The sequence below is a fragment of the Tenrec ecaudatus genome, chromosome 1, assembly GCF_050624435.1.
Source record: "Tenrec ecaudatus isolate mTenEca1 chromosome 1, mTenEca1.hap1, whole genome shotgun sequence".
NCBI lineage: Eukaryota > Metazoa > Chordata > Mammalia > Afrosoricida > Tenrecidae > Tenrec > Tenrec ecaudatus.
The window spans coordinates 123,282,937-123,309,829 of record NC_134530.1 but is presented as its reverse complement, the minus strand read 5'-3'; the positions used below and the strand labels follow the sequence as shown (position 1 = coordinate 123,309,829).

Genomic DNA, 26,893 nt, shown 5'->3' with positions numbered 1-26,893 from the left:
CTACTGTTAGGAATTGGGCAAACCAGTGCCCCCCAAAGGGGTTGTGACCCACAGGTTGTATACCACTGTTCTAAGGAGTACTCCATCTTTGCTTTTTACAAGACAAATTAGGGTTTCCTTTTAGCTGTCTGTGGTACTTTCAGTATTCTTGGCCGGAACCTTAATTCAAATGCATTGATACTACTTTCTTATTTACTGTTCAACTCTCACATGCATATGAAGCAGTCGAAAATATCATGGCTTGAGTCAGGCTTACCTTAGTCCTCAAAGTAACGTCCTGGCTTTTTAATACTATGAAAAGGTCTTGTGCAGCAGATTTACCTAATGCAACTGGTGTTTTGATCTCTTTACCGCTGCTTCCATGAGCATTGATTGTGGATCCAAGCATGATAAAATTCTTGACAACTTGAACCTTTTCTCCATTTATCGTAATGCTACCTGTGGGTTCAGTTGTGAGGATTTTGGTTTTTTTTGATCTTCATACATTGACTTGTCATTCATACTGAAGGCTGTAATCCTTGATCTTGATCAGCAAGTGATTCAAATTCTCCTCACTTTCAACAAGCAAGGTTGTGTTATCTGCATATCGCAGGTTATTAATAAGCCTTCCTACAATCTTAATGCCACATTCTTCATATAAATCAGCTTCTCTGATTTTCTCAGCATATAGATTGAACAAGTATGGTGACAGGATTCCTTGTTCTGTTCTCATAACTGCCTCTTGTTCCGTGTGCAATTATTGAGTACATTTTAAATGTCAGCAATTGTGGTTATTAAATGACTTAGTGATAATTATATTTGTGTCATCCTGTATATATTTTGTTGTCTTTGGGTATTTCATCATTTTTGTTCTATTCATAATAGTAAAACACTGATATAGGAGCAAAAAGTAAGTCTTTTTAACAGCTATTGAGTTTTCATTATTGCCATTGCCACAACAAAAAATTAAAGTAGGTTGTAATTCTATAGGAAGTGAACTAGAAAGTATAAGCTTCTTACTTATAGATTTTCCATCCTAAAGTAAAAATAAATAACTAAAAGGTACTTAGCAATATTTTCTGTTGCTAAACTTATGTTTTATTTGAACCCTTTTTAGATAGATTTTATAACTAGAAAATAATTTAATTTGTACTTTCAGCTTGAAGTACAGTTTTGTAGATTTACCCATTTTCTCTTGTGACAAATTAAATGATGGTCATTTAAATGTGTTCTTTTTCCAGGTTTGATTTAATTTTGGATGAAATTATTCTTACAGCCAGATGTTAATAAAACAGAATCTAAGTAAGTAGAATATTACTGTGTTCAATGTTATTTATTAAAATAGCAAAGTACATTGTGTGTATATGTGTGTTTTTCAATGCTGTAAAGTCTATACCAATGAGTTTTTAAATAAAATTTAAAATATGGGTAATTGACTTTTGACACACTTGGTACAGAAGATTTTGTGGCAGTAAAAACACAGCTATCAAATTATGAGGGCATTCGTTATTTTTAAAAAATCACTTTATTGGGAGCTCGTACAACTCTTATCACAATCCATATATAGATCCATTGTGTGTCAAGCACATTTGTACATTTGTTGCCCTCATCATTCTCGAAACATTTGCTTTCTACTTGAGCCCTTGGTAACTGATCCTCATTTACCCCCTCCCTGTTCTCCCCTCCCTTATGAACCCTTGATGATTGATAAATTATTATTATTTTATCATATCTTACACTGCCTGACATCTCCTAAACCCACTTTTCTGTTGTCCATCCCCCAGGGAGTAGGGTATATGTAGTTTTCTTTTATTTATGTTGAGTTTAACTAAAATATACACATTTTCAACAAATTCTCTAACCTAGAAAACTAAGATGGTGCCATGTAACCGAGCAGCTGAAAGTAAGTGCAGGAAGAGATAAGCATGATTTCCTCAGTGTTCTCTTCTTACTAGGGCACAGTAGTCTGTAACACAGCCCTTTTGTAAGTGCATTCAGTTTGCCAAAATAGGATTTCTTTCTGTTAAGATAGTGCTCAGCATTGTTTTAAAAGGTTTTCATGTTTTTCTTGTGGGTATCTTGGGCAAATGACTTTTCTAATGTACTCTTCTGATAAGCTTTAATTTACAAAAGGGTTGACTTTTACAACATTGAATTATGACTATTTGCTTTTAGTTTGCTATGCCAAAGAATGCTTTTTAAATAGCATAAGCTGTTGAAATATGAAATCATGTACTATTTGCTGGCTATAGTATATGGCTTCAGGGTACTATAATTGATTGACAAAGACTTTGATAAAGTTGCTGTCAATTTGTTTTTTTCTGAAATATAACCAGATATTTCAGCTGACAAAAACTTGCTGTTTTTTTAAATAAACATAGAATGAGAGATGTACAGTCAATAATGTGCAGTCTCGGTCATAATCAAGCTTAGGCATACTAGGCAGCAGAGGTCTCCTTTCATTAGTAGTAAACAGTAATAGGACTGTTTTTGTGTGGTCAAATCCATTTTGACTTGCTAGCGACCCTATAGTACAGAGTAGAACTGCCCTCTAAAGTTTCCTTGTCTGTAATGTTTTTGAGAGTCTTTTCTCCTGTGGAGCCACTTGTCGATTTGAACCACTGAACTTTTGGTTAGCAATTGAGCATTTTAACTAAATGCCACCAGGGTTCCTTAAAGTGCTGCGGCTCCTACTACTAACAGCAATTTGAAGAATACTAATTGTACTCTAAATTGTGCTAAGAATTTTGCATACTGATCTAGGTCTCTGTAGTACTCCCTAAGAGGTAACTATTACTGTGTTGAAAAATCTTAATATTTTTGGTTCATAGTGGATTGTTCCTTTTCCCTTCAGAAGAGCACTTTATTTTCCCAGTATTATTATATACAATATTTTACCTTAAAGTTCCTTAAGGTGAAACTTCTGTATTGTAAGGTCTTAAAAGACTTTGTTACTAGTTGAATATATAAGGTTTTGTTTGTTTTCATATGTAATTTATTGTCGTTGCTAATGGCCATCATCTGAGAGTTATGGTGATCTTATGTGTAGCAAAAGGAAACATTCTAGCCTGGTGGTATAGTAAGTTACACACGGGGCTGCTAACTCTAAGGTCAGTGGTTCGGAACCACCAGCTACTTCATGGGAGAGAGATAGGGCTTTCTACTTCTGTAAAGATTTACAGTCTTAGAAACCCACAGGGGCAGTTGTACTTGGCTCTGTATTGTTACTGATGATCAGAATCTGTTCAATGGCAGTGAGTTTGCTTCTTAGTACCATCGTGGGTTGCTAACCATAATGTCAGGAGTTCAAAACTACCAGTCATCCCTAGTGTTGTTATATGTTAACAAAAATTTAATCCAATTAGACGGAGCTTTCTATTCCCATAAAGAATAACCATCTTGGAAACTCACAGAGGCAGTTCTACCCCGTCCTATAAGGTTGCTATGAGTTGGCATTGACATGATGACTGTGAGTTTGTTTTTGGTGTGATGATCATTTGTATATTTAAATCCATTGTTACTGCTATTGTGTCTGTCCATTTCATTGAAGGGTTTCGTCTTTACTGACCTTTTATCAGACATTTAACAATTGTTTTTTGCTCATGAACTGTACAAAACAAGAACTGAAGTCTTGTCAACCTTGCTTCCCTGGAGCATTCTGGTTATGAATGTTTACTTTACATATGGTAACATGCATGCAGTTTAAAGAATAGCTCTGAATGATATTTTTACATATATGTTCACATTTATAACCACCATCAAAGATGCACAACATTGCTATCATCCTAGAAAGTTCTTTCCAGTCCTTTTTCCTTGAGGCAAATATCTTTCTGAATATTATTAGTATCGCTTTGTTTTTTCTTGAAATTCATATGCATAACCTTGAATGGTGTTCACTTTTTGAGTCTGGCCTTTTTCATGTAGCATAGTGTTTTGAGGTTCATCCCTGTTGTAACTGTGTCAGTAGTTCTTTACTGTTACTGAGTAATGCTCCATTATATGCACATACCATAGGATTGTCTGTCCATTAAACAGTAGTTTTCTTAGAGTCTGTAAATCTTTGGCCTCACCTGCCACCTCTTCTGCTTTTCGTCCTTTACTTGCTCCTTTTAAAGTCCCCGGTCACATGCAGCCTGAAGTGTAAGTTCTGTAGCATGGCACACAGTCAGTTATCTCACTGTGGTTATGCTAAACTGCCTAGGAGTATCTGAGTAAACCAGCTGGGATGTTTCATGCTCTTTGCTTATGTTGTCACACTTCTGTGCCTTCCAATGTCTTTGCTCCTGGTTGTCAAGTGTTACCTTGGCCTCTAAGCCAGGCATGTGCATACCCCTGGAAAACGTCTTCACTAGACCGTGGAGCTCTTTGAAGGCACACACAATCCCAGGTACTTTATGTACTCTATGAATAGTTGTTAAAGTATATCAACAGTCAATTCCTTTCCCTCAAATGAATTAACACAGCGTTCAGAATGCTTGTTGGGATGTATGAAAAAGCCAAGAGTTCTTTCCATTGCAGTATTGTGTTATTTTTGAAAGATAAATAAAATGTCAACCAAATAACTTCTCAATCCAATTAGAGTACAGGTAGTCCCTGAATACAGGTAGTCCCATACTTAACATGAGGCTCTCTTCTGACTATTCCATCTCAAGTTGGTTCTGTCCTAAGTTTTGAATTCCTCATACTTTCTTTATTTCATTATTACTGCCTTTATTATCAGTATATTTGTAAATCAAATCTTTGTCACTAGACATGGGAAACGTTACTTATAAAGTTATAAATATATTTTAATTTATTATATGTACTGTGCAGTATATGAGGGGTTCCCCCCAAAAAAACCCCAAACAAACAAAATAACGGAAAAAGCCTGTGGGCCGCATTTTTCCCACTACGCGAGTATCAAACAACCAGCTCTGAGTTACTGCCTTCGGGGGCGTCCCTTGGGAAAGTTCTCTCTGGTCACAGTGACTTTTTTGGTGAAAGCAGTTTCGCTGCTTTTGTGATGGCCACTTTAAGAGAACAGCGTGCCACTCTGAAATGTTCCTGCTTGGGAAAAATGCAACAGAAACGTGATGTTGAACACAGCTTACAAGGACAGCGCTATGGGAAAAATGCAAGTGTATGAGTGGTTTTCTCCTTTCAAAAAAGGTGAATTGTTGATTGATGACAAACCTCATTCTGGACCGCCATCGATTTTCTGAATGGGTAAAAATGTCGACAAAATTCATGCACTGTGCTCAAAGACCTACGAAGGACCACTGAAGCGATGGGGAAGTTATCTAGACTATCTTTGACCTTGCTTCAGCAAATTTTAACAGAAGATTTGGGAATGAAAAGGGTTGCTGTGAAACTTGTGCCTCAGATACTGACTGATCAGGAAACGTGGCATGCTTTGAAAAAACAGCTCTGAAGCGACCCATATATTTTCCTAAGGTGATTAACTGTTGAGAAGACATGGTGCTATTTTTACAACCCTGAAAGCACATCATTCAAGCCTTTGGAAGACACCATTGACACCTTGCCCATAAAAAGCTGTGAAATCAAAAGATCAAGATGGTGCTCATTTGTTTTCTGTGTTGTTTTTTTATGTGAGGGGGATAGTGCATTTGGAGTTCAGTATACCAAGTTAGACTGTTAATTAGGCTTTCTATTTAGAAGTTCTGAAAGGATTGCATAACAACGTGCAACCAAAAAAGTGGCCTGATTTGAAGCAGATGGGGACTTGTTTTGCCACCATGATAATGCACCTGCTCACGCAGCCATTTATCTCATTACACCCATTTTTGGCAAAAACAGCATGTCTCTATTGTCCCACATACCTTACTCACCTGACCTTGCTCAGTGTGACTTTTTATTTCTGTGACTGAAGAGGGCCATGAAAGGACAGTGATTTGATGACGTAGAAGAGGTTAAAAAAATGAGGGAGGGGCTGCCAGCCATCCAAACAGTTGGGATTGAACAAAGTCTTCAAGAATGGAATCGCAGATTTGACAAATGTATTGAGCTTAATGGAGAGTACTGTAAATGTCATACGGTTATTTTGTAAAAAAAAAAAATGTAAACACATAGGGAAACCTTCTGGGGGGTATCCTTTCGTTTATTACTAATGATAAGATTTTGTTAGTTTTTCCCTTTTAAAGATTGTTTTAAGGGCAGTTCATCTTAACTCCAATAGCTCTTAAACCAGGCATTCCTCGACAATGGCTCGTAGTACTCTTAACTCAGACTGTCATTGGGGATATTGATACAATTTCCAAGTGAAGGCAGTGATTGTGGTGGCCATTGGAGTACTCTATAAATGATCTTCTCTTGGTTAGTTTGTAGTGGTTACTCCTTTAAAGAATTTAAAAGATGTATTAAATTAAGTTAAGTAAAATATTAGGATGACAGGCTTTATCTGTAATAAGTGGAGAACGCTTTCTTTTTCATTTCTCTGTGGGTAAAAGCTGTTGATGGAGAAAGAACCAGGCTTTGGGATTATGAAAGTTTTTATTACTACAGGTTAGGGAGCTTGTTTTAATGAAAGGTATTTTCAAAGTCATTTTATTATTATAGATTTGTAGTATACATTAAGCAATATGATTTATTAAGAATTTAAATGTTTATTGCTTCAAAGTAGTTTTTAAAACTTGCTTTCTTTTCTTATAGTTAAAATTTGGCTGGTTGGGTTGCTATAGTAATCCCTTGGGAGATTTTTAGGCCTGGAGCTTGTTTGCCCTGTAGCATATATATCCACAGCAAAAGAGATTTCTCCCCATTGAGATCAATTTGCTGTTTTTCCTTCCTACTGCCATAAAGTGAACAGAGCTGGACATTGACCACAGCTCATATTGTTCCTGGCTTCCTACCAGGATTTTCTTAGATTCTTGCCAAATGCAGCATCTTAGATATTTCGTTTATTTCAGTCTGGATATGAAGTCTGTTTAGATTTCTTGGTGTTAAGATTTGAGGAGCCAGAGAAATTTCACCTTATGAATGCTTGACTTACATGTCCCCCAAACATTTTCGAATAGTTGTTCTTGTCTGAGGCTCAGCTCAGAGATGTACCTTAATTTCAGACTCTCCTTTATTTTGTACTTCAATATTGCGTGCCGCTACTGCTGCTGACTGTTTACACATTTCAGAATCCTGGATCTATGGTGCTGATATACTTATTTAATATGTTTATCTGATTTACTTTCTTATTAGCTTAACTTCCAAATTATGTTTCACACGCTTCAGTTTCTTTAATGGCATTGTAGAAATGCTGTCATATGGAGTGTGGAAAAGTTTTTGATTAATAAAATTATTTGATTGTAGTTCTGGATGAAATTGGACAATATGCAGACATATTTCCTTTGATCGCTCTCTGCAGATACTGACATTACTTTTAAGCAAATTGAGGGTTGCGGCAACCCTGCATGGAGCAAGTCTAATTTGTGCCATTTTCCCAGCAGCATGTGCTCACTTCTAGTCCGTGTCATAATTTAGTAATTCTCACAAGATACTCAGTTGTTTTTAAACCAATGCTGTTGCATACTTTATAGGGACTTCAAGACCAAACCAAAGTCACTGCCCTTGAGTCAAGTCTGACTTACAGCAACCCTGTAGGTCAGGACAGAACTGCACCGTCAGCTTCCAGGACTGTAACTCGTGGTGGGAGTAGAAAAACCACTTCATCTTTGTCCCTTACTATATTGGTAAAATAAATACTTAATATCAGCTATATTTTGAGTGATTTATAGGAAGTATAGTGTTACTCAGCAGAGGTGAGTCCTATTTTGTTCTTTACATTTCGGTCCGATTTGCTCTTAACACGTTAACGCATGTGACTTTAATGAGAACTATGTTTTAAATGAACTGTTTCTTGACAGTAAAGCTGAGAAGGATCAAATATACAGGTATACCTTAGAGTTTGTGGGTGAGTTCCATCAAAATAAATACTGCAATTAAATTTAATGAAAAATTAAATTTGAAAAAAATTAAATTTGAGTTACAAATTTTGGAGTTCACTGTATGTGAAAGTTTTTTTCACCATACTGTACCATATATGCATATTTCTTCTGTAATATACTGTGTATATTTTCATGTGTGTTGCCCTAGTGGTATAGTGGATTATACGTTGAACTGCTAGTCATAAGGTCAGCTACTTGAACTCATCAGCTCCTCTTTGGAAGAAAGATGGGTTGTTTGCTTACATAAAATGGCACATAAAGATTAAAGTCTCATAAACCCAAAGGAGCAGTTCTGCTCTGTCCTATAGTGTTGCTCTGAGGGGTAACAGATGTGTTGTTGCTAATAGCTGCCAACCTCTTGCTCAGTGGACCAGAATACTGCCCATTTCTGCATCATCTAAATGATAGGTTGTGGCTCTGCGTGTTGTGACTCCATGAGTTTTACTGGTTTGATTTTGGAAGTAGGTCCCCAGGCTTCTTAACTGCGTTTTCTTGGTATGGAAGTTCTGTTGGAAACTATTCAGCTTCAATAGCCACATGAAAGTTGAGGTTTTGTTGTGCATGAACTGCATTGACTGGTTATTGAACATGTTTCTCCTGCATGTATAACCCTTTTCTTACTGATAGTTATTTAGGTTAATCTTTGGTAAATAAATAGATAAAAAAACAACAATAATAACAAAGTAAAACAAAACTTCCATATAAAAGAAAGCAGATGACATTAAAAAGTAGAGCAAAGTTTCAAATGGGTCAAGAAAGAGATCATACGACAGTGTTAAATTTTTAATCTAAAGGCATCTGTAATCATTCACTTTTGAATGCACTCTGCATAGTGCACTTTTGATAGCCCTCTGCAGGGATTCACATCCCTGGTCCATGGTCAGGGGATTCACCAGGACCTTAATCCACGTGTATTTCCCCTTCACTCTTTTTAAAAAGTGAAATAACTTTTCAGTGGGTCGACAGGAAGATCAACTGATACACATTTCAACCTAACTGTATTTGCCATAATCAAGAGCACAGTACTTTCTGTCTGATAACAGGGCTAGTCACATCCCTCTACTGTGGTCAGTGGGGATTCACAGGAGGCTTAATCTGTGTTTGGACCTACAAATGGATTTTGGGCTTCCACTACGTCTATAGCCTACAAACTAAGTGTAGAAGCTTCAGTTCACAATTTAAGATCTGACACGATACCCTCCTTTGAATTTGGATTATATTATTTACATCCCTTGTATCAGATAGGCTGGTGTGCTGCTTCCATGTGGCTTTAGTTTATACCTCTAGGTTTTTTATTTTATAAGCAGTACTGTAATAAATATGCTTGATTTTATGCATCGTGTTTGTATATAGGATAATTTTGTAATAGTGGGTTGCTGAATCAAAAGATAGATGTACTTTAACTTCTGATATTTACTGCAAGATTACAAATAGGTCTTAGAATTTAATATTCCCATTGTTAGTTTATTGGAGTGTTTGTTTAAATAGTAAAATCAGCACTCCAAACTTTTCTGGGTACACTATGTAGATGGCTCAAAATGGTTCAGTGTCTGACCTACCAGTGTAGGTTGTCATACAGTAAGCCTCTAACAATACATTACAGTAATAATACTTTAGGCTGTCGTGAATCCCTGATAATGGAATTGTTTACAGTTATTTTATATAAAGAAGTTCAGTAAAGCATCCAAATCTGCTGTGAGACCCAATGTTCTCTTGAGGTTGTCTAAACAAACAAACATGTCAGCAGGCCTGTGGTGGTGCCCTGTGTGTTAAATGAGCCTGAGACAGGCTCAAGCGTGCTTTCTTGATTGAGCAGAAAATCCTTGTGAAAGTGGTGAAGGCACAAGCTCAGAGTCAGAAAGCTATATAAAAACAAATGAAGCTTGTTTGAATAATAAATCAAATGGGGGTGGGGAGAATGCCAAACTTGCTGCCATTGAGTTGATTTCACCTCACAGTGACCTTTATAGGACAGGGTAGAACTATCTATCTGTATGGGCTTCTGCGAATATAAATACATCTTTATGAGAGTAGGGAGCCTCGTATTTCTCCCATTTAGCAGCTGGTGGATTTGAACTGATGGCTACTGTTACTAGCGACATCCTACTAAATTGTCTCCAATGTTTTAATCTATATCCTGCCAGGCTCACTGTCATCACGTTGATTTCAAGCAACCCTACATAGCAGTGTTTCCCAGAGTGGGCGTTACTGCCCCCTGGTGGGGGAAAGGGACTGGCACAATCTAGGTAGTAATCCACTTTAAACCTGGATTATGGACTGTAGCACAAATGTTTTTCATTGCCAGGACAGGGCACTGAGAAATAATTTTCTTTTTCCTGAAAAGGGGTAGTAGGCCAGATATGTTTTAGAACTGCCCAAGGGTGTAAATCTTCATGGGAGCAGATTCTGAGGCTGTCAGTCTTTATGAGAAAAGCCTCAATTTTCTACCTTTGGGTTTGAACACCAATTTACCGGAGAGTCACAGTAGGGCTCTTAATAATGAAAAATGGTATTTATTGTATTGTTAGGCTCTTCAGACTTGAAATCTCACCTTTATCCTAGCTAACGCTTTACTGGAGAATATGTAATTTGTAAAAACTTTACTATTAAATCTGTTAGCTTCCTTCCGTGTTTTATGTGGGAGAAAAATGAGGCCTTCTGCTTTTGCAAAGAACCCCAAAGGGCGCGGTTCTCCCCTGTCCTGTAGGGTTGCTGTGAGTCAGAATGAAGTTTACTTGATGGCAGGGAGTCTGGTTTGGGTCATGTTTGATATTCAAAGTTATTTAATGTTGAACTTGATTGTTTGACTTAAAAATCCTTTCTTTTGCTATTAGAATATATATTTCCTTGTGAAATTTTTTATAGTTTGCTGCAAAATAGCTATAACCCTAAACTCACTATCATCTAATTAATTTGGAATCATAGTGCCTCTATCTAGAGTTTTCAAAGCTGTAGATCTTTATCAGAGCAATTAGGTCAGTTTTCCGTGTAATTGCTGGTGGGTTTGAACCACCGACCTTGTGGTTATAGTGCTCCTTAACCTAGCCATATTAACAGTCCCATTACTAAGTATTAGATTAATAAAGTCTAAATTAATAGCAAGCTGCTAAAATATTTTTTATTTTTTGCCCTCAGCAATAGGATAATTCCTTTGTAATTACTTTCCCCCATTTTGGGTAACTTCCTTTAATTGTTGCTTTATAAGTAAGCTACAATTTTTAGCTTAGGGCCAGTTTATTAACTTTGATTTTTAAAGTCTTTAATTCTCAAAAAACCCCAAATTTTTAGATTCTGACCATTAGTGACCTTACGACAGGGTAAAACTGCCCTTGTGGGTGTCTGAGACTACTTCATTACGGGAGTAGAAAACCTTCTCTTTGTCCTACTCTAAAGATAACAAGAATAGAGGCATCATACTGTGGGTGGGAGTGGGGTGGGTGGAACTCTGTAAAAAAGAAAAAAAAAAGCACTTTCTTAATCCTGTAAAATAACTCATTGAGAAACCATCATAGGAATGGTAAGGATTTTTCCCAGCTTTCTGTTTCTGGTCTTAAATGAATAGTTTCTAGAATCTTTCTTTAAACTTGTGTTAGTTTTTTTTTCATAGCAGCCTAGCTCATAAACCACGTTATCATGCCCTTTATCAGGTTTAGTGGTTCCCTTGTATTCCGTTTGTTGACTCTTTCTAATTGGATTTTGTCAAATGTTTTCTTTTAACATCTTTTGAGATTGTCATGTGTTTCTTCCCTTTTGTTTTATTAATATTTAGTGCATGTGTTGTTGAGTGCCATCAAGTAAGTGTTGACTCATCACGACCCTATATGTACAACAGAACAAAACAACTGTCCAGCCTTGTGCCGTCTCACAATTGTTCTTATGTGTGAGCTCATTGTTGCAGCCACTGTGCTAGTCCATCTGGGTTAGGGCCTTCATATTTTTCGCTGCCCCTTCTCTTTACCAAGCATGATGTCTTTCCAGGAGCTAATCTCTTCTGTGTCCAAAGTACTTGAGATGGAGTTTCATCATCCTTGATTCTAAGGCGCATTCTGGTGGCTACACTTCTTCCAAGACAGATGTTTATTCTTTTGGCAACCCATGGTCCATCCAGTATTCTTCTCCAGCACCTTAATTCAAATGCATTGGCTCTTCTTTATTTTATGTCCAACTCTTACATACACTTGAAGCACTCAAAATTACCATGGTTTTGGTCAGGCACACCTTGTTCCTCAAAGTAACATTTCTGCTTTTTCAATATTTTAAAGAGTTTTTTTTTTTCCCCAGGAGGTTTACCCAGGTCAGCCCCTCATTTTATCCCTTTACTGCTACTTTCAGCGCTAATAAAAAAACACTAATCAAAAGAGCATTGATTGTGGATCCAAGCAAGAAGAAATCCTTGACAACTTCAGTCTTTTCTTTGTATGATAATGTTGTTACTTATTGATTCATTTGTCAGGATTTTGGTTTTCTTTAAAAGAGTTTGATTTTGAGTTAAAATCCACACTGAAGGCTGCAATCCTTGACCTTCATCAGCAAATGCTTCAAGTCCTCCTTTCAGCAAGCCAGGTTTTGGCCCCCTGCAGATTGTAGGCTTTTCATCAGCCTTCCTTCAATCCCGATGCAGCAATCTTCATAAAATCCAGCTTCTCTGATTGAACAAGTGTGGTGAGAGGACACAATCCCAACACTCACTTCTCTTGATTTTAAACCATGCATTGTTCTTTGGTTCGATTTGCACAACTGCCTCTTGATCCACGTACAGATTCCTCACAAACACAATTACGGCTTCTAGTATTTCTATTTCCTCAAGACTTTCCATAGTTTGTTTTTATGACCCACACAAGTAAGGCCTTTGCTTCATCTATGAAGCACAGTTAACAGCTTTCTGGGATTTTTTTTGTATTCAGCCAAGATCCAAGTGACATCAGCAGTAAGAGCCCTTTGTGTTAGTTTGGGTTGACTAAAGAAACATGGCCAGTGACACTCATACTTGTGTAAGAAAGACCTTTTTATCAAGAAAACATCCAGTCGAGTACAACTCAAGTCCATAAGTCTGATTCTGGCTCCTAAGTCCTTCTTTAGACTCACGAAGCCACATGGCAATGATGTAGAATGCAGGAATATCACCATTAGGCTGTGACCTGATTGGCAACTACACTCCAACCCTATACCTTTATATATCTTCAAGTTGACATGAAATTTTATAACGACCACACCCTTGTTCTGTGTCATTTCTTGAATCTTGCCTGAACCTCTGACACCTCCCTGTCAAAGTATTGTTGCAATAACATTGTTGGAAGATTTTACTTGCATGTAATACTAATGATATTGCTTGTACTGTGTACATTCTGTTGTGCACATTTCTCTGGAATGGGTGTAAATACAGATTTCTTCCAGTCTTTTGGTCAAATAGCTGTCTTCTAAATTTCTTGACATGAATGAATGAATGCCAAATTAGCATAGACTAATTTTTATATGTTTAACTGCCCTTGCATTCTTGACAAAAATCCCACTGGGTCATGCTGTTATACTCCTTTTAATTTGATTTACACAGTTTGTCTATTGGTTTGTTATATGTTTTGCTAGTATTTTGTAGAGCTTGCATATCATATTCTTCAGAAATAATCTATACTTTACTGCTTTGAGGAGCCCTGGTGGCCTAGTGTTACACGGTGGACTACGAATCACACGGCTGGCAATTCAAAACCACCATCATCTCCAAGGGAGAAAAACTGGGTTTTTTACGCTTGTAAACGGGTCATGATTGACTCAATGGTACTGAAGTTCCTACTTTGTGCAGTGTGATTTTGATATCAGAATGCTGCCCTTGAAATACATTGGGAACCATTCTTCCCATTTTTAAAATATTTTTGTTAGTTTTTAAAGAATTAGTGTTTAATTCTTTCAGTGTTTTATAGAATCCAGTAGTGAAACTACCTGGCCCTGGGCTTTTCTTCTAGTAGATGTTTTTAATGACTAAGTTAATTTTAGTTTTTATGAGTTTGTTGAGTTTTTCTATTTATTTTTAGTCATTTCTAGTACATTGTGGGTTTCTAGAAATTTGTCCATTGCAACAATGTTATTGCTTTTGGGCAATATTGTTAGTATTCTACTGTAACTCCCATTTCTTATGGTTGTTAGTAATGTCCCTACTTTAATTTCTGATTTTAATAATTTGGATCTTCTCTCTTTTTTTCTAAATTAAAAAGTATATTTTAATTTCTTCTTCAGTCTAACTAAAGATTGTCTAATTTAATTTTGTGATTTGTTCAAAGGATCAGCTTTTATTTCTATTGCTTTTTTCTATTTTATTTATCTTCACTCTAATCCTTTTAGCCTTGGGTTTAGTTTGCTTGAATACTTTTTTTAAGTTTAAAAAGTTAAGTTACTGGTTTAGGAGCTTTCTCTCCGCCTCTTTTAATGTAAGCTTTTATGATGATTTTTTCTTTGACCCATTGTTTATTGTAAGGTGAACATTCCACGTATTTTTGTTTTTCCCAGACATTCTTTACTGATTTTTAGTTTCATTTAATGTTGGTATGATTCAGTCATTCATTTGGGGTTCATTGAGATCTCCTTAGTGGTGTAAATATGTATTTATTTCTCTTTGAAAATATTTCATGCCCACTAAAGAAGAGTGTGTCTTCTGTTTTTGTGTGCAATATTTGTTTATGTCTACTTCAAGCCCTTTTAAATCCTATCGATGTTTTGTCGGCCTGGTTTATCCATTGTGGCAAATGATGTATCACAGTTTCCAACTATTATTATATAAATATTTCTCAATTAATTTCTGTCAATTTTTGGTTCCTGTATTTTTGGGCTGTGTTAGGTGCCTATGTTACTTTTTTTTTTTTTAATGAATTGCCCTTTTACCCACACGTAGTGTCCCTCTTGGTAGGGGCATACTGGGTTATGTGGTGGGCTGCTTAGCCACAGGTTGACAGTTTGAAAGCATTGGCTGCTGTGCAGGAGAAAGTTGAAGCTTTCTGCTTCCATAAAGAATTACAGCAATGAAAACTCAGTGGGGGCAGTTCCATCCTATCCATATGGTCGCTTTGAGTTGGAATAAACTCGATGACACTTTTTTGTTGTTTTTCTTTTTGGTGGATTATTTGACTCATAATTATTTTTCACTTAAAGTCAAGTTTGTCTCATAATTTGGATAGCCATATATACTCTCCTTTGGTACCAAATATGTTTGTGGGAAAAAATTTGTCTGTAATATTCACCTTTTTACCTCCTGTACACAAATTGTTAATTGAACTGTGGTCATTTATTGTTATCTCTTGTATTATCTTCTACTTGGACAGTTTAATCATTTGTATTTAAACAAATGATAGATAAGGAAGGATTTCTGCCATTTCTTTTTATCCATGTATCCTTTTGTTAGTTTTCCTTATTGCTTCCATTTCTATTTGTGCTAGTTACATAATCTGGTGTCAGTTTGAGGATTAAGAGTGTAGGGGTGGGATCTAGCCTGTCAATGAGATCATAGCCAATAAGGTCTCTGTGCGGGCATGGCCTTCTGAGGATTCCGGGGACTCCTGTATTTCCTCCTTGGAGATGGATAGCACACTCTCTCTGTTCACTCTCTGTGGAGAAGACACATGGAGAGAGGCTGATGGAGCCAGACCTGGAGCCTGAGAAGCCACATAGAGCCCCCTGCCAGCATTGGCATGCCACTGGATCCACAAGACTTCCCACCCACTGGCCTGTGATCCTCCTGCACAGAGAATCAAGAGACAGCTACATGCATTTCAAATTAATTTAGAAACTCACAACTGCAACCCACAAGAAGTAACAATAAACACATTCTGACTTGGGAGAAAAATCTGATTTCTAGAATTATCTCCCAATATTCAAAATGTAAGTTTCCAGGAATCATTTTTTTTTAAACTACAAGGAACTCAAGAAGAAGAAGAAGAAGAAGAAGAAGAAAATGTTGCCCATTTACAGGCAAAAGGAAAGAAAAGAAAAAGCCAATTCTGAGGAAAGAGTCATTGAAATAACTCAAAAAATCATATCAGTTGTTTTAAGTACATTTCAAAGAATTAATGGAAACGATAGATAAGAACATAAGGAAACCAGAACCGTGTCTAAACATATGTAGGGATTATTGGTAAGACTAGATTTTATAAAAATCTATAGGTTTTTGAAAGCAGAACCCCAACAAATTCTCAATTTGAAAAGTGCAATAACAAATGAAACCCAACTAGAGGATTTCAACACTTGACTTGGATAGACAGAAACAAGAATTTGTTAATTTGAAATATTGATCAATTGCAATTATCCAGTCTAATAAGCAGATAGAAAGATAGAAACATAAAAAATAAAATGAACTGAGCCTAAGAGCTCTGTGGACACCAGTAGGTATACAAACACAAGCATGACAGTCACGACAAGAACAGAAGACAGAAAGACTATTTTAAGAGATAATGAATAAAACCTCTCCAATTTGATAAAAAGATAGATTTATAGACCCAAGAATCTCATCAAACTCCAAGTGGCATAAATATTGTAATGTGATAATTCTGGAACTCATATTCTTCCCCTCTTTCAGAAATTGTTGCTTCTTATGGGTTGTAGTTGTGACTTTCTAAACCTTTAAAGGCATGCCTTTTTGACATGTAAAATCTCTAGCCTCAGTTTCTCTGACTTCTGGTTAATTAGCAAATAGTTTGACAGGAATTTTCTTAAACTCAGGGAAACCTACTTCCTTCCCCTAAAAAGAAGAGAAATTATTCTCCCTTATTGCAGATTGATTTTGCATCTAGGTGCTCCTCTTGCATATGATGAACCTCAGAGCCCTGGTGGTGCTGTCGGGTAAGTGTTTCACAAGATTGGTGGCTTAAACCCACCAACTGCTCCAGGAGAAAAAGATGAGGCTATCTGCTCCCACAAAACTGTATAGCCGTGGCATATGTAAATATATTTATATATGACGATAGGGAAATACAACTATGTACGTATAATTGTAGGTTTAGTATTAAGGTAGCAGATGGACATTGGGCCTCCTCTCAAGTACTCCCTCAATGCAAGAACACGTTTTAATAACCTGGCATTCCATGATGCTCACCTTCCTGACACAATCACTGAAGACAAAGTGGGTGCATAAGCAAATGTGAAGAAAGCTGATGGTGCCCAGCTGTCAAAAGATATAGTGTCTGGGGTTTTAAAGGTTTGGAGATAAACAAGTGGCCATCTAGCTGAGAAGCAACAAAGCCCACATGGAAGGAGTACACCAGCCTGTGTGATCATGAGGTGTCGATAGGATCAGGAATCAGGCATCAAAGACCCAGAACCAAAAAGCATATGATTGTGAATGAGGGGGAATACGGAGTGGAGACCCAAAGCCCATCTGTAGGCAATTGGACATCCCCTTACAGAAGGGTTGCAGGGAGGACACGAGCCAATCAGGGTGCAGTATAGCACCGGTGACACATACAACTTTCCTCTAGTTCTTTAATGCTTCTTACCCCTCACTGTCATGACCCTAATTCTACCTTACAAATCCAGCTAGACCAGAGCATTTACACAGGTACAGATAAGAACTGGAAACAGGGAATCCAGGACAGATAAACCTCTTAGGACAGATATCAAGACTAGCGATACCAAGAGGGGAAGGGGAAGGTGGGGGAGAAAGGGACAACTGATCACAGTGATCTACATATAACACCCTCCCTGGGAGATGGACAACAAAAAGTGGGTGAAGGGAGACATCTGTCAGTGTAAGACATGAAAAAACAATAATTTATAAATTATCAAGGGTTCATGAGGGAGGGGGGGCGGGAGGGGGAAAATGAGCTGATGCCAAGAACTCAAGTAGAAAGAAAATGTTTTGAAAATGATGGCAACAAAGGTACAAATGTGCTTGACACAATGGATGTATGCATGAATTGTGTTAAGAGTTGTATGAGCCCCCAATAAAATGATTTTAAAAAATTGTACAGCCTGGAAATCCTATGTGGGGTTACTATGAGTCAAAAGTGACTCAATGCCAGTGAGTAAAGAAAGATCTGTTGGGTTTTTAAAAGGTCTTTTGTTAACATGCTTCCTGCCTTGGGTGCATGCTTGGGGTTTTGGAGCCCCTGTTATATGTGAGAGTTTTAAAATTCCGTATTCACAAAAGTAGCTCTACCTAAATTTGTCCTGTTATAGTTGTACAACTCATGAGGTAGCAGCTTGTTTATTGGCTTTGCAGTGTGTGCCATATAACTTCTTTTGCACCCTAAGTTCTAATTAAGGAACCCTCAGATGGTCAGAACACACAAAAACAAATTCCTTGGGAATAAGGTCTGTCTCCTCTCTCTGAAACCTATTCTGGGACATAGATTACCATATTCTTGACCTGTGTTGCACCTGGAGGGGATTGGGGAAGGGTCAAGTTAAAACACCCCAATTCTTTCCTATTCACCTTTTTCTTGATTCAGTATTTGCTAAGTTGCTGTGAACCTGTGACTGTTTTCCAGCCTTTGTACAATAATTCTGAATTTTTTTTTTCATTTTTTGTGTGGGGGTGTTTCTGTGGAGATATAAAGGATCCTTAGTGGTGGTGTGGTTAATACTGGACTGCTAACTGCAAGGTCAAGACCACCAGGTGATTTGCAGGCCTTTTTCTTCCTTTAGAGTTACTGTCTTGGAAACTCATAGGGACACTTCTACCCTGTACTGTAAAGTCACTGTGAGTTGGCAACAACTTCATGACCATGAAGTTTGGATTTTGGTTTCTGCAGAGATACGGGCCTTCTACATATGGGCTATGTTCTTATTTCACTATTTTCAATGAATGATGCAGTTGACTTTTTTGTGTGTATCTTGTATCCTGTGAACTGCTGTGTACTTCTTCCAAGACAGATCAGTTTGTTCTTTTAGCAGTCCACGATACTTTAAATATTCTTTTCCATCACCACCGTTCAAATACATGAATTATTCTTTGATCTCCCTTAATAAAACAATGCTTTTGACTTGTTTTATTTCCATGGATATGGTTTATCTTCATTAGTGTTCCATGGACACTTGAAAAAGTGTACATATAAAAGTTGTTACATGTATATTTGAAGGGGCTACAAAAGGTTAAAAAAATTTCCATTATTTTTACTTCATTTTCCACAAACTTATTAAAGCTCCCTCATATATCAATTAGATCTTGATTGACCTTGATTGATTGTGTTTTTCAAATCTTCCTCATTTTTGCTGATCTTCTGTCTAGATTCTATTGCTAATAGGAAGATATTAAAGCCTACATCTATAACTGGATTTATGTGTTTTTCAGCTTTAGTGATTACTTTGAGGTTGTGGTACACACACATTAGGATTATTATTCTACCTGGTAAATCGATTCCTTTATTATTATTTAATGTCTCTCTTTGTCTTGAATAATTTTCTTAGTTCTGATGGCTATTTTATCAGATATTAACATAACGGCTTCTACATTTTAAAGAATTAATAAGTATATATGCTTTAATTAATAATATAATTAATGGTAATATGTTTTCATCCTTTTAATTTCAGGCTACGGTACTTATCTCATTGAATTTGAAGTGAGTTGGATCTTTTTTAGTTTTAATCCTCTCTGTCTTTTCCTGATTTTGATTGATGTATTGAAACCATTGACATGTAAGATAATTTTTAATATGTTACCTCTGGAGTTTTTGTAGTTGACTCAGTGGCAACAGTTTTAGCTTTTCTCTGGATTTTGTTCCTGTTTCTCTCTCTCTTTTTTTCTTTTTTCTTTACTGTAGCTCAGTTGAACATTTCTTAGGAGTCCATCATGATATCATATGTTCTAGTGTCTCTCTGTATAGCCTTCGTAATGGTGCTTTGGGTGTTAACATACGCTTTTACATTTTAATTCGGTTAGTGCCAACATGTTACCAGTTGGGGTGAAAGGTAGAAGCCACACGTCCAGTTAGGTTCTTCACATTTCCCCATTTTCAACTCTTATTGTCTTGAGTCTCAGTATTAGTAATAACCCAAGTCAGACTCACTGCTATTGATATAGGACAGAGTAGAACTGCCCTGCGAGTTGCTGAGACCTGTGTGGATATAAGCTGAGAACTCTACTGTGATTGGGTTGCCATGTAATTAATTTAATTCTCCCTGATTGAGTTTAAGATTTTTTTTTCTTTTCAACTTGCAGAAGTTTAATTTCACCGCCTCTTGATAGGGATTTCCGGAGGTTTATGTGATATGGCATTTGCTCAGCTTTTTAGCTCTATAATTTTATGGTTCTCACCAGATTTAGGGGGATTTCTTCCAGAAATTGCCGTTTCTTCAAAAAGTTGCTCAGGCTCACTCATCTTTGACGTTCTTCTGAAACCTCCGTGAAAGGAATGTTGGATCTTTTGTTACTTTCCAACAGCTCCATTCTTTTTTTATTTTTCTCTTGCTTGGATATGATATTCTGTCCTACATTTTGTTCTGTTCTTATCACTAATTCTGACTGTTCTCTTGATGCTACAATAGAGTTCATCGAAGAATTAAAAAATTTATTTTACTGTATATTTCTATGTTTTCCACTTGCTACTTTTGGTGATATATATTGTTGAGAATTTATATTTTAAATTTAATTCTAGAGAATTAGTAATAACTTATTTGAGTCATTTTCATGACGGTTGCTTTAAAAACCCTAACAGATAACATCTGATTTATTTCAGTGTTGATGTCAGTTAATTATGTGTTACTATTGATTTTTTTCCCCCTTGTCACCATTGTGTTATCCTTGGTTCTTGTTTGACCAGTGAATTTGGAATGATATCCTGACCGTTTTGGGCACTATGTTCTGAGATCTGGGGCTCTCGTGAAAGTTTTATCTTAGCATGTTGTCAGCTCTGTTTAGGTATAGAGCACACGGGTCGTGGCTTACTTGTGTGAGCTCTGTATTCAGTGACAATCTAGTGATTCAAAAGCCTTGGTGGTGCTGTTTGATCTGTTTGGTGTGGCTTCCACTGGTCCCTACTGGTGCTATTGGAGTGGGAGTGGTGATTCCCACGTAGACTGGGGAAGGGAGTTCTTGGTGGGGTTGAGGAATGCTTTCTGGAGTGTTGTCACGTGTGGCGGTATGATCTCCCTCGCTGGTGCTCCCCGATGGCATGGTATCTCGGAGGGAAGGGAGGGCAGCCTGATGCCAGCCTAGCATGAAAGAACGCTATTTCCTTTGCCTTCTTAGCAGCATTCCTTTTTCCATTCTGTCCTACTTCTCTGGTGGCGTTGGGCTTTGTTCATTCCAGTGAAGGAATGAGCCTGCCTGAGCTACCTTCTGGTGCTAGGTTAATTGTTGGAAAACATTGTGCCGTTTTTGTTGGGTGAGGGAGTTTTAAAATGTTCTGTTACTGTGTTGTTCCTTTGGTTTTTGGGTTTCAGACCAGTTCATCTTCCTCCTGCCATCTTCCAGAGTTTTCCTTTGGTTGCCTTCCTGTCCTTTTTCAGGACATATTGTTATATTGAGCAGGAAGGCGCAGGGAGTGAGAGGTCCTACACCATCTTGTTTGGACTAAAAGTTCCATGATTTTAATTCATGCTGATTACTGTTTTATTTATCCCACAATTATTTTTATGAAAGTAATCAGATTTAAAATCTGTTCATGATGTGTCTTTTTTTAAAGCTAGTATATTGATTAGGTATATTGCCAACAAAGAAACATAATAATAATAGAAAGGTAAACCTTAACTGTGATATTTCCTTGTCCTGTCCAACTGCTTCCATTCTCTTAGCGTGTATTCACTGGTTTAAATACGTTATTGAGCATTACTAGGCAATCAAGGAAAGAACAAAATCCCACCTTAACCAATTCTTACTTAAGCCAAAATGACTCCTCATATATTTATCAGGAGCCTTGGTGGTGCAGTGCTTATGTATTGAGTTGCTAACCACATTGAGTTGCCATCAGTGTGAAACTACCAGCGGTTCCTCTGGAGAAATCAGAGGCTTTCTGCTCCTGTCAACTGTTAGAGCCTGAGAAACTTCCAGGAGCAGTTGCACCTTGTCCTGCGGGATTGCTGTGAGTGAGAATCGCTTCAATGGCAGTGACTGCAATGCTTTAAGACAGTAGAATTGCTCCCTTCGAGTTTCTGAGGCTGTAAGTCTTAACAGGGGGCAGAAAGCCTCGTGTTTCTCCGATGGAGCAGCTAGGAATGCACACAAATACACACACATATATACACATGCGTATTTATGAATAGGTACATACCAATATATAGGGTGTGTGTGAAATATCTGCCACGATACTTACTTTATAGTCTGAAGATAGACATTACCCTAAAGAACACCTCTTTAAACTATATAGGCTGATAATATTGCTATAGTTTGCATTATAAAAATGATTGTTACATTGCAATAGATTATATATGGTAGGGCAAATAATTAGTGTTTGGAAATACCACTGGGAACCTCATTCAATGCCATCAAATATATAATCTCATGAGCTGAGCTTTTGGGTTTCTGATCTTGGCCTGGCAATACACTAGAACAGAAGGCTCCAAAGAGATTCAACACATTCATCTACCTCAGTGCACCAGCCCCCAAGCAAATGAAGTCAGAGCTCTCCTGTGGTTAGACCTTTTTGCTCACCATTAGTGCTTCCCAGAGTGGGTGATATTGCCCCCCCTCCCCCCTTAACGCCACTGGAAGAATACAAAGGGGCTGCAAAAGCAGGTATCAATGCTTCGTCCTGGAATACGGGCTCTCCTCATTGCCATGGAATCATTGCTGACTCGTAGTTACCCCTGTGGGTTTCCGAGACTGCAACTGTTTATGGGAGTAGAAAGCACAGTGTTTTTCCCTCGGAGCTGCTGGTGATTTTAAACTGTCTAGCATGTGGATCGCAGCCCAACTCGTAACCACTATAACACCAGGACCTAGCCAAGTTCAAAACCAGTAATCACAGGGACCTAGGATGAAACCAAACATTGACTTGTCTTGTGTGCCATATTCATGATTATTGGTAATTTTTAGTTCATTCTTAAAGCTATTATTTCAGTTTATCTCACAGAGGCTTTGCATCACTTTTGCCAATTCTCTGCTTTGCCAAATACGGTGTCTTTTGATAGCAATTGGTCTTCCCTGACATAAGTAAACAAGTCAGATGCTCTCCATGTTTGTTCTAAGGAACACTGTGTGTCTTGTAGGACTGGTTTGTGCCACCTTTTGGCAATCCATAGTTAATCAGTATTCTTTGCCAACACCACAGTTAAAATACCGTATATACTCGTGTATAAGCCGAGTTTGAAAGCACATTTTTAGTGCAGTTTTGTGGTAAAACTAGGTTGCTGATAAATGGTTTGGCTAATACTTGAGTATTTTCAGTACATCCATTTTTCTTTTGTCTTCCTTTTTCATTATCCATCATTCCCATGCCTGTGTGGTGATTGAAAAGATGATGTTCTGGGTCAAGTGTGCTAACGTGTCAAAGTGACAGCTTTGCTTTGTAAAACTTTATAGCAGTCTTGTGCTGAGGATTTACCCAGTGCAGATGTCATTTGATTTCTGCTTCTATTGACATTGATTGTTGATCCACTGGAGTGAAATTGCTGACAATTTTTATTTCTTCTTTATTTGTCATGCTACTGTTTCTCAGTTCAGTTGTGATACAGGTAGGAAGGACAGATCTTCTATAGATCCAAATGGTATTCTGTTTTAAGTTCCAACAATTAGCATACAGCATGGTAAAAGCGCCCGTAGTTTGTTTTCCTTAGAAGGTGTACTAGTCACCCACTTATTTCACAATAGAATATTCACAGACAGTAGGATTTAAACCATCTCTGCGTCTTCCAAGGTGGTTTAAAATCTAATGCATCCTGTGGCTTTCTGCTTGGTGTGGCAAGGTCGTGTTATGGCAGTTACCTAATCTCCTGTCAACTTGAGTGAATGGATGGAGTCTAGCCTGTAAATCAGTTCAGAGCCAATGATGCCTCTGTGTGGCCATGGCCTTTTCCTGAAGATTCTGGGAACTCCTGTCTTCCTTCCTGAAGGTGGTACACACACTCTTTCTGCTTCACGTTCTGTTACAAGCCACATGAAGTTATGCTGATGGCAGCCAGAGCCCTGGGGCTGGAGGAGCCACCTGGAGAGCCAGCTGCACCAGCGCTGAGATACTTCCACAGACTTTTCACCCACTGGCCTGTGATCTTCCTGCTTTCAGCATCATTGCATGTGCTGCACGAGTCTGTAAAAGAATGTTGGGCTAGTATCAGATATATTGGCTGATAGCGGACTTTAAGGGCTAATATCAAACTTACGGACTCTATCTGGACTGGGCTGCGATGTTTTCTTTATGTACAATTACTCTTGGATATAAAACTCTCTTACACACGAGTGTCTATGGATTTGTTTCTCTAGTCAACCCAGGCTAACGCAGGTGCACATTTATGTTTGTCGTCTGAAGCGTATACTAAAGTATTCAGAAATAAGTAAATTTTGATGAACGTTATGTTCTTTATGTTTTATGTTAGAACTTTCCTTTAAAAGTTTGACCCATTTTAATTATGCTAGTGTCATACTGGCAATTGATTTTTATTATTTGTCAAACTATATAGCTGTACCATTTAAATTAGAGATAGTGGCTTGTTTTATCATCGGAATACCAAGGATGGAATAATTGATAATGCCAAGATTTTAATTGTTGTTGCCTTGTTTTCTCAGTAACTCTTTATAGAAGTAGAAAGCTTCATTTTTCTCCCATGAAGTGGCTGGTTGTTTGGAACTGCTGCCTTTGTGGTTAGCAGCCCAATATGTAACCCCTGCACATGCCATCAGGGTTCCAGAAGTTTAAATATAGTAGACTATTACATAAAATGCAATAATAACTTGCTTTTCCTCGACTTTGCTGTCCTCATTTCTCCCCATACTTAATGTGGGTAATTTAAAACCTTTCAGACTCTTTTCTGTGTGTGCACTGGTTTCATTAATTTTTCAAGCAAATTAAGGTGTTTTCTGAACATTCGGGATTTAAAAAGCAACAGGAAAGAGAAGGGACATGCTTCAGCATTAATGACCATTCTAAGACAGAATGATCTGTGGGTCTCAACACCTTTGGGGGTGGCTGGGGGTCAAATGACCCTTTTACAGGGGTCGCCCAATTCATAAGAGTAGCAAAATGACAGTTATGAAGTAGCAGTGAAAATAATATTATGGTTGGGGGGGTCACCACAACTTGAAGAACTGTATGAAAGGGTCGCGGCATTAAAGGGTCGCGGCATTAGGAAGGTTGAGAACCACTGCTCTAAGTAAGATACAGTGGCAAGGTGTATTATGTAGAACAACTTTCTAAAAAGGATTGACTTAGTTTGTTTTTAACCGTTTACATCAAGGTATTCAGAATCTTATTTAAATTTAATATAAAAATTTCCATTCCAATGTAATATTCCAATAGGATTTTTTTTCCCTATTGCTTCAGAGTTGTATTTGATAAAAGAATTTGCTACCACTTGGTGGCACTACTTGGCTTAAAAATGAGCCAGATTATCTACTGTTAGCTGTGTTCTCTTCTACATGAATGAGTAAGTTGAGAGATGACTTAGTAATATAAAAAGATAAACCAGAGCTTAGTTTGCTGGGAAAGAAATAGTCTTTTTATAGATACCTTATTTAGTTCAGGTATTTATCTTTATTAATAATTTTCTGTGTGTAAATGTCAGAAAAATTTTTTATACTAGAAAAAAAATCATCAACTCTCTTTTAATTAACATTCTTCAAGATATGTACTTGATTTTGTCTGATATAAAGCCTAAAAATCACTTATTTTCCTCCCACAGGTGATCAAGGTAAATGAAACATGTAGAAAAAAAACAAATTTTAGTTTCCGGTAACATTGAAAACTCAAACACTTCTTTATGTATTGTGTTTATTCTATCAGACAAAGAATCCTGAAATAGAATATGTGAAATTTTCTACTCTCAATCACTTGGTTTATGATGCCATAATAGCTTTTGTGACTGTATAATATATTAATTTATTCACTTTTCTATACAACATATAAAAAGAGTGTACAGGCCTTTTATATCTCTTTTAAAAATTGAAATAGTACACACAAAAAGTACATATAATGTATTAATCTGGGTTGATTATAAGAAAGCTTTACATAAAAGAACAATTGTATATTGAGAAAACATCCCAGCCCAGTCTAGATCAAGTCCACAAGACCGATAGTAGCCCATATGTGCAATACTAATTGCATAGATTCCTCTTCAGACTCATGCAGCACATGCAATGATGCCGAATGCAGGAAGATCACAGGCCAGTGGGTGGAAAGTCTTGTGGATCCAGTGGCAATGGAAGCAAGTTCATGCCCACACAGAGGCCTTATTGGCTATGACCTGATCGACAGGCTAGACTCTACCCCTTCGCTCAAGTTGGCAGGAGATTATGGAACTGCCACAAATGTAAATATGAAGCTTGTTGAATTACCACAAAATTGATGCTTTTTAACCACTACAGATGAAGAAATAGAAATCTGTTAGCAACCCAGAATCCCCTTATAGTTTTCCTCCTTGATTTTTTTTCTCAAAATGATCACTATCCTTACTTCAAAGAATATAGCTTAATTAGTTTTGCTTGTTTTTGAACTTTAAATAGATGCAGTTACACAGCAATAGTCTTTTATCTCTGGCTTACGTTGTTCAACTCTGTATACAAGAGATTTTGTTGATGCAATTTATTTGTTTATATGATTTTATCCTTTTTTATCGAATGCTGTCATATGCTTGGACATGTCTCTGGGTGTGCACACATAACATTTGTATTTGTTACATGCCAGTATAGTCAATAAGATCATGGAAAATTGTTTTCAAGTGGTTGAACTGATCCCATCAACAGTATATGAGAGTTCCTATTGTTTTACTTTTCTTACTAAAAATTTGATATTTTTGGGGTACAAACCCTTTTGTTTGTTATACTTTAGTTTTTTGCATTCCTTTTGTTTTATAGAAGTGTTTTTGTTTTCTAGAAACATTATGTTTTTTATGTAGGTATACACACAACAGGTAAA

General features: G+C 37.2%; 1 protein-coding gene across 9 annotated transcripts in view; it reads left to right on the top strand.

Moving 5' to 3' along the window:
* Nucleotides 1-26,893, top strand: part of ZNF644 (zinc finger protein 644) — a 101,784-nt gene that overhangs the window by 30,322 nt on the left and 44,569 nt on the right. For 7 of the 9 annotated variants that reach the window (XM_075558333.1, XM_075558301.1, XM_075558322.1 and 4 more), the window contains exon 2: nt 1,221-1,281. The exons of 1 other annotated variant lie outside the window; for it this stretch is intronic. In XM_075558333.1, the coding sequence (XP_075414448.1) occupies nt 1,260-1,281 (22 nt within the window). In that variant the 5' untranslated portion in view covers nt 1,221-1,259. Of the gene's footprint in view, nt 1-1,220; nt 1,282-19,421; nt 19,451-26,893 lie in introns of those variants that run through there. One more of the 9 variants, XM_075558329.1, reaches the window with a different exon arrangement.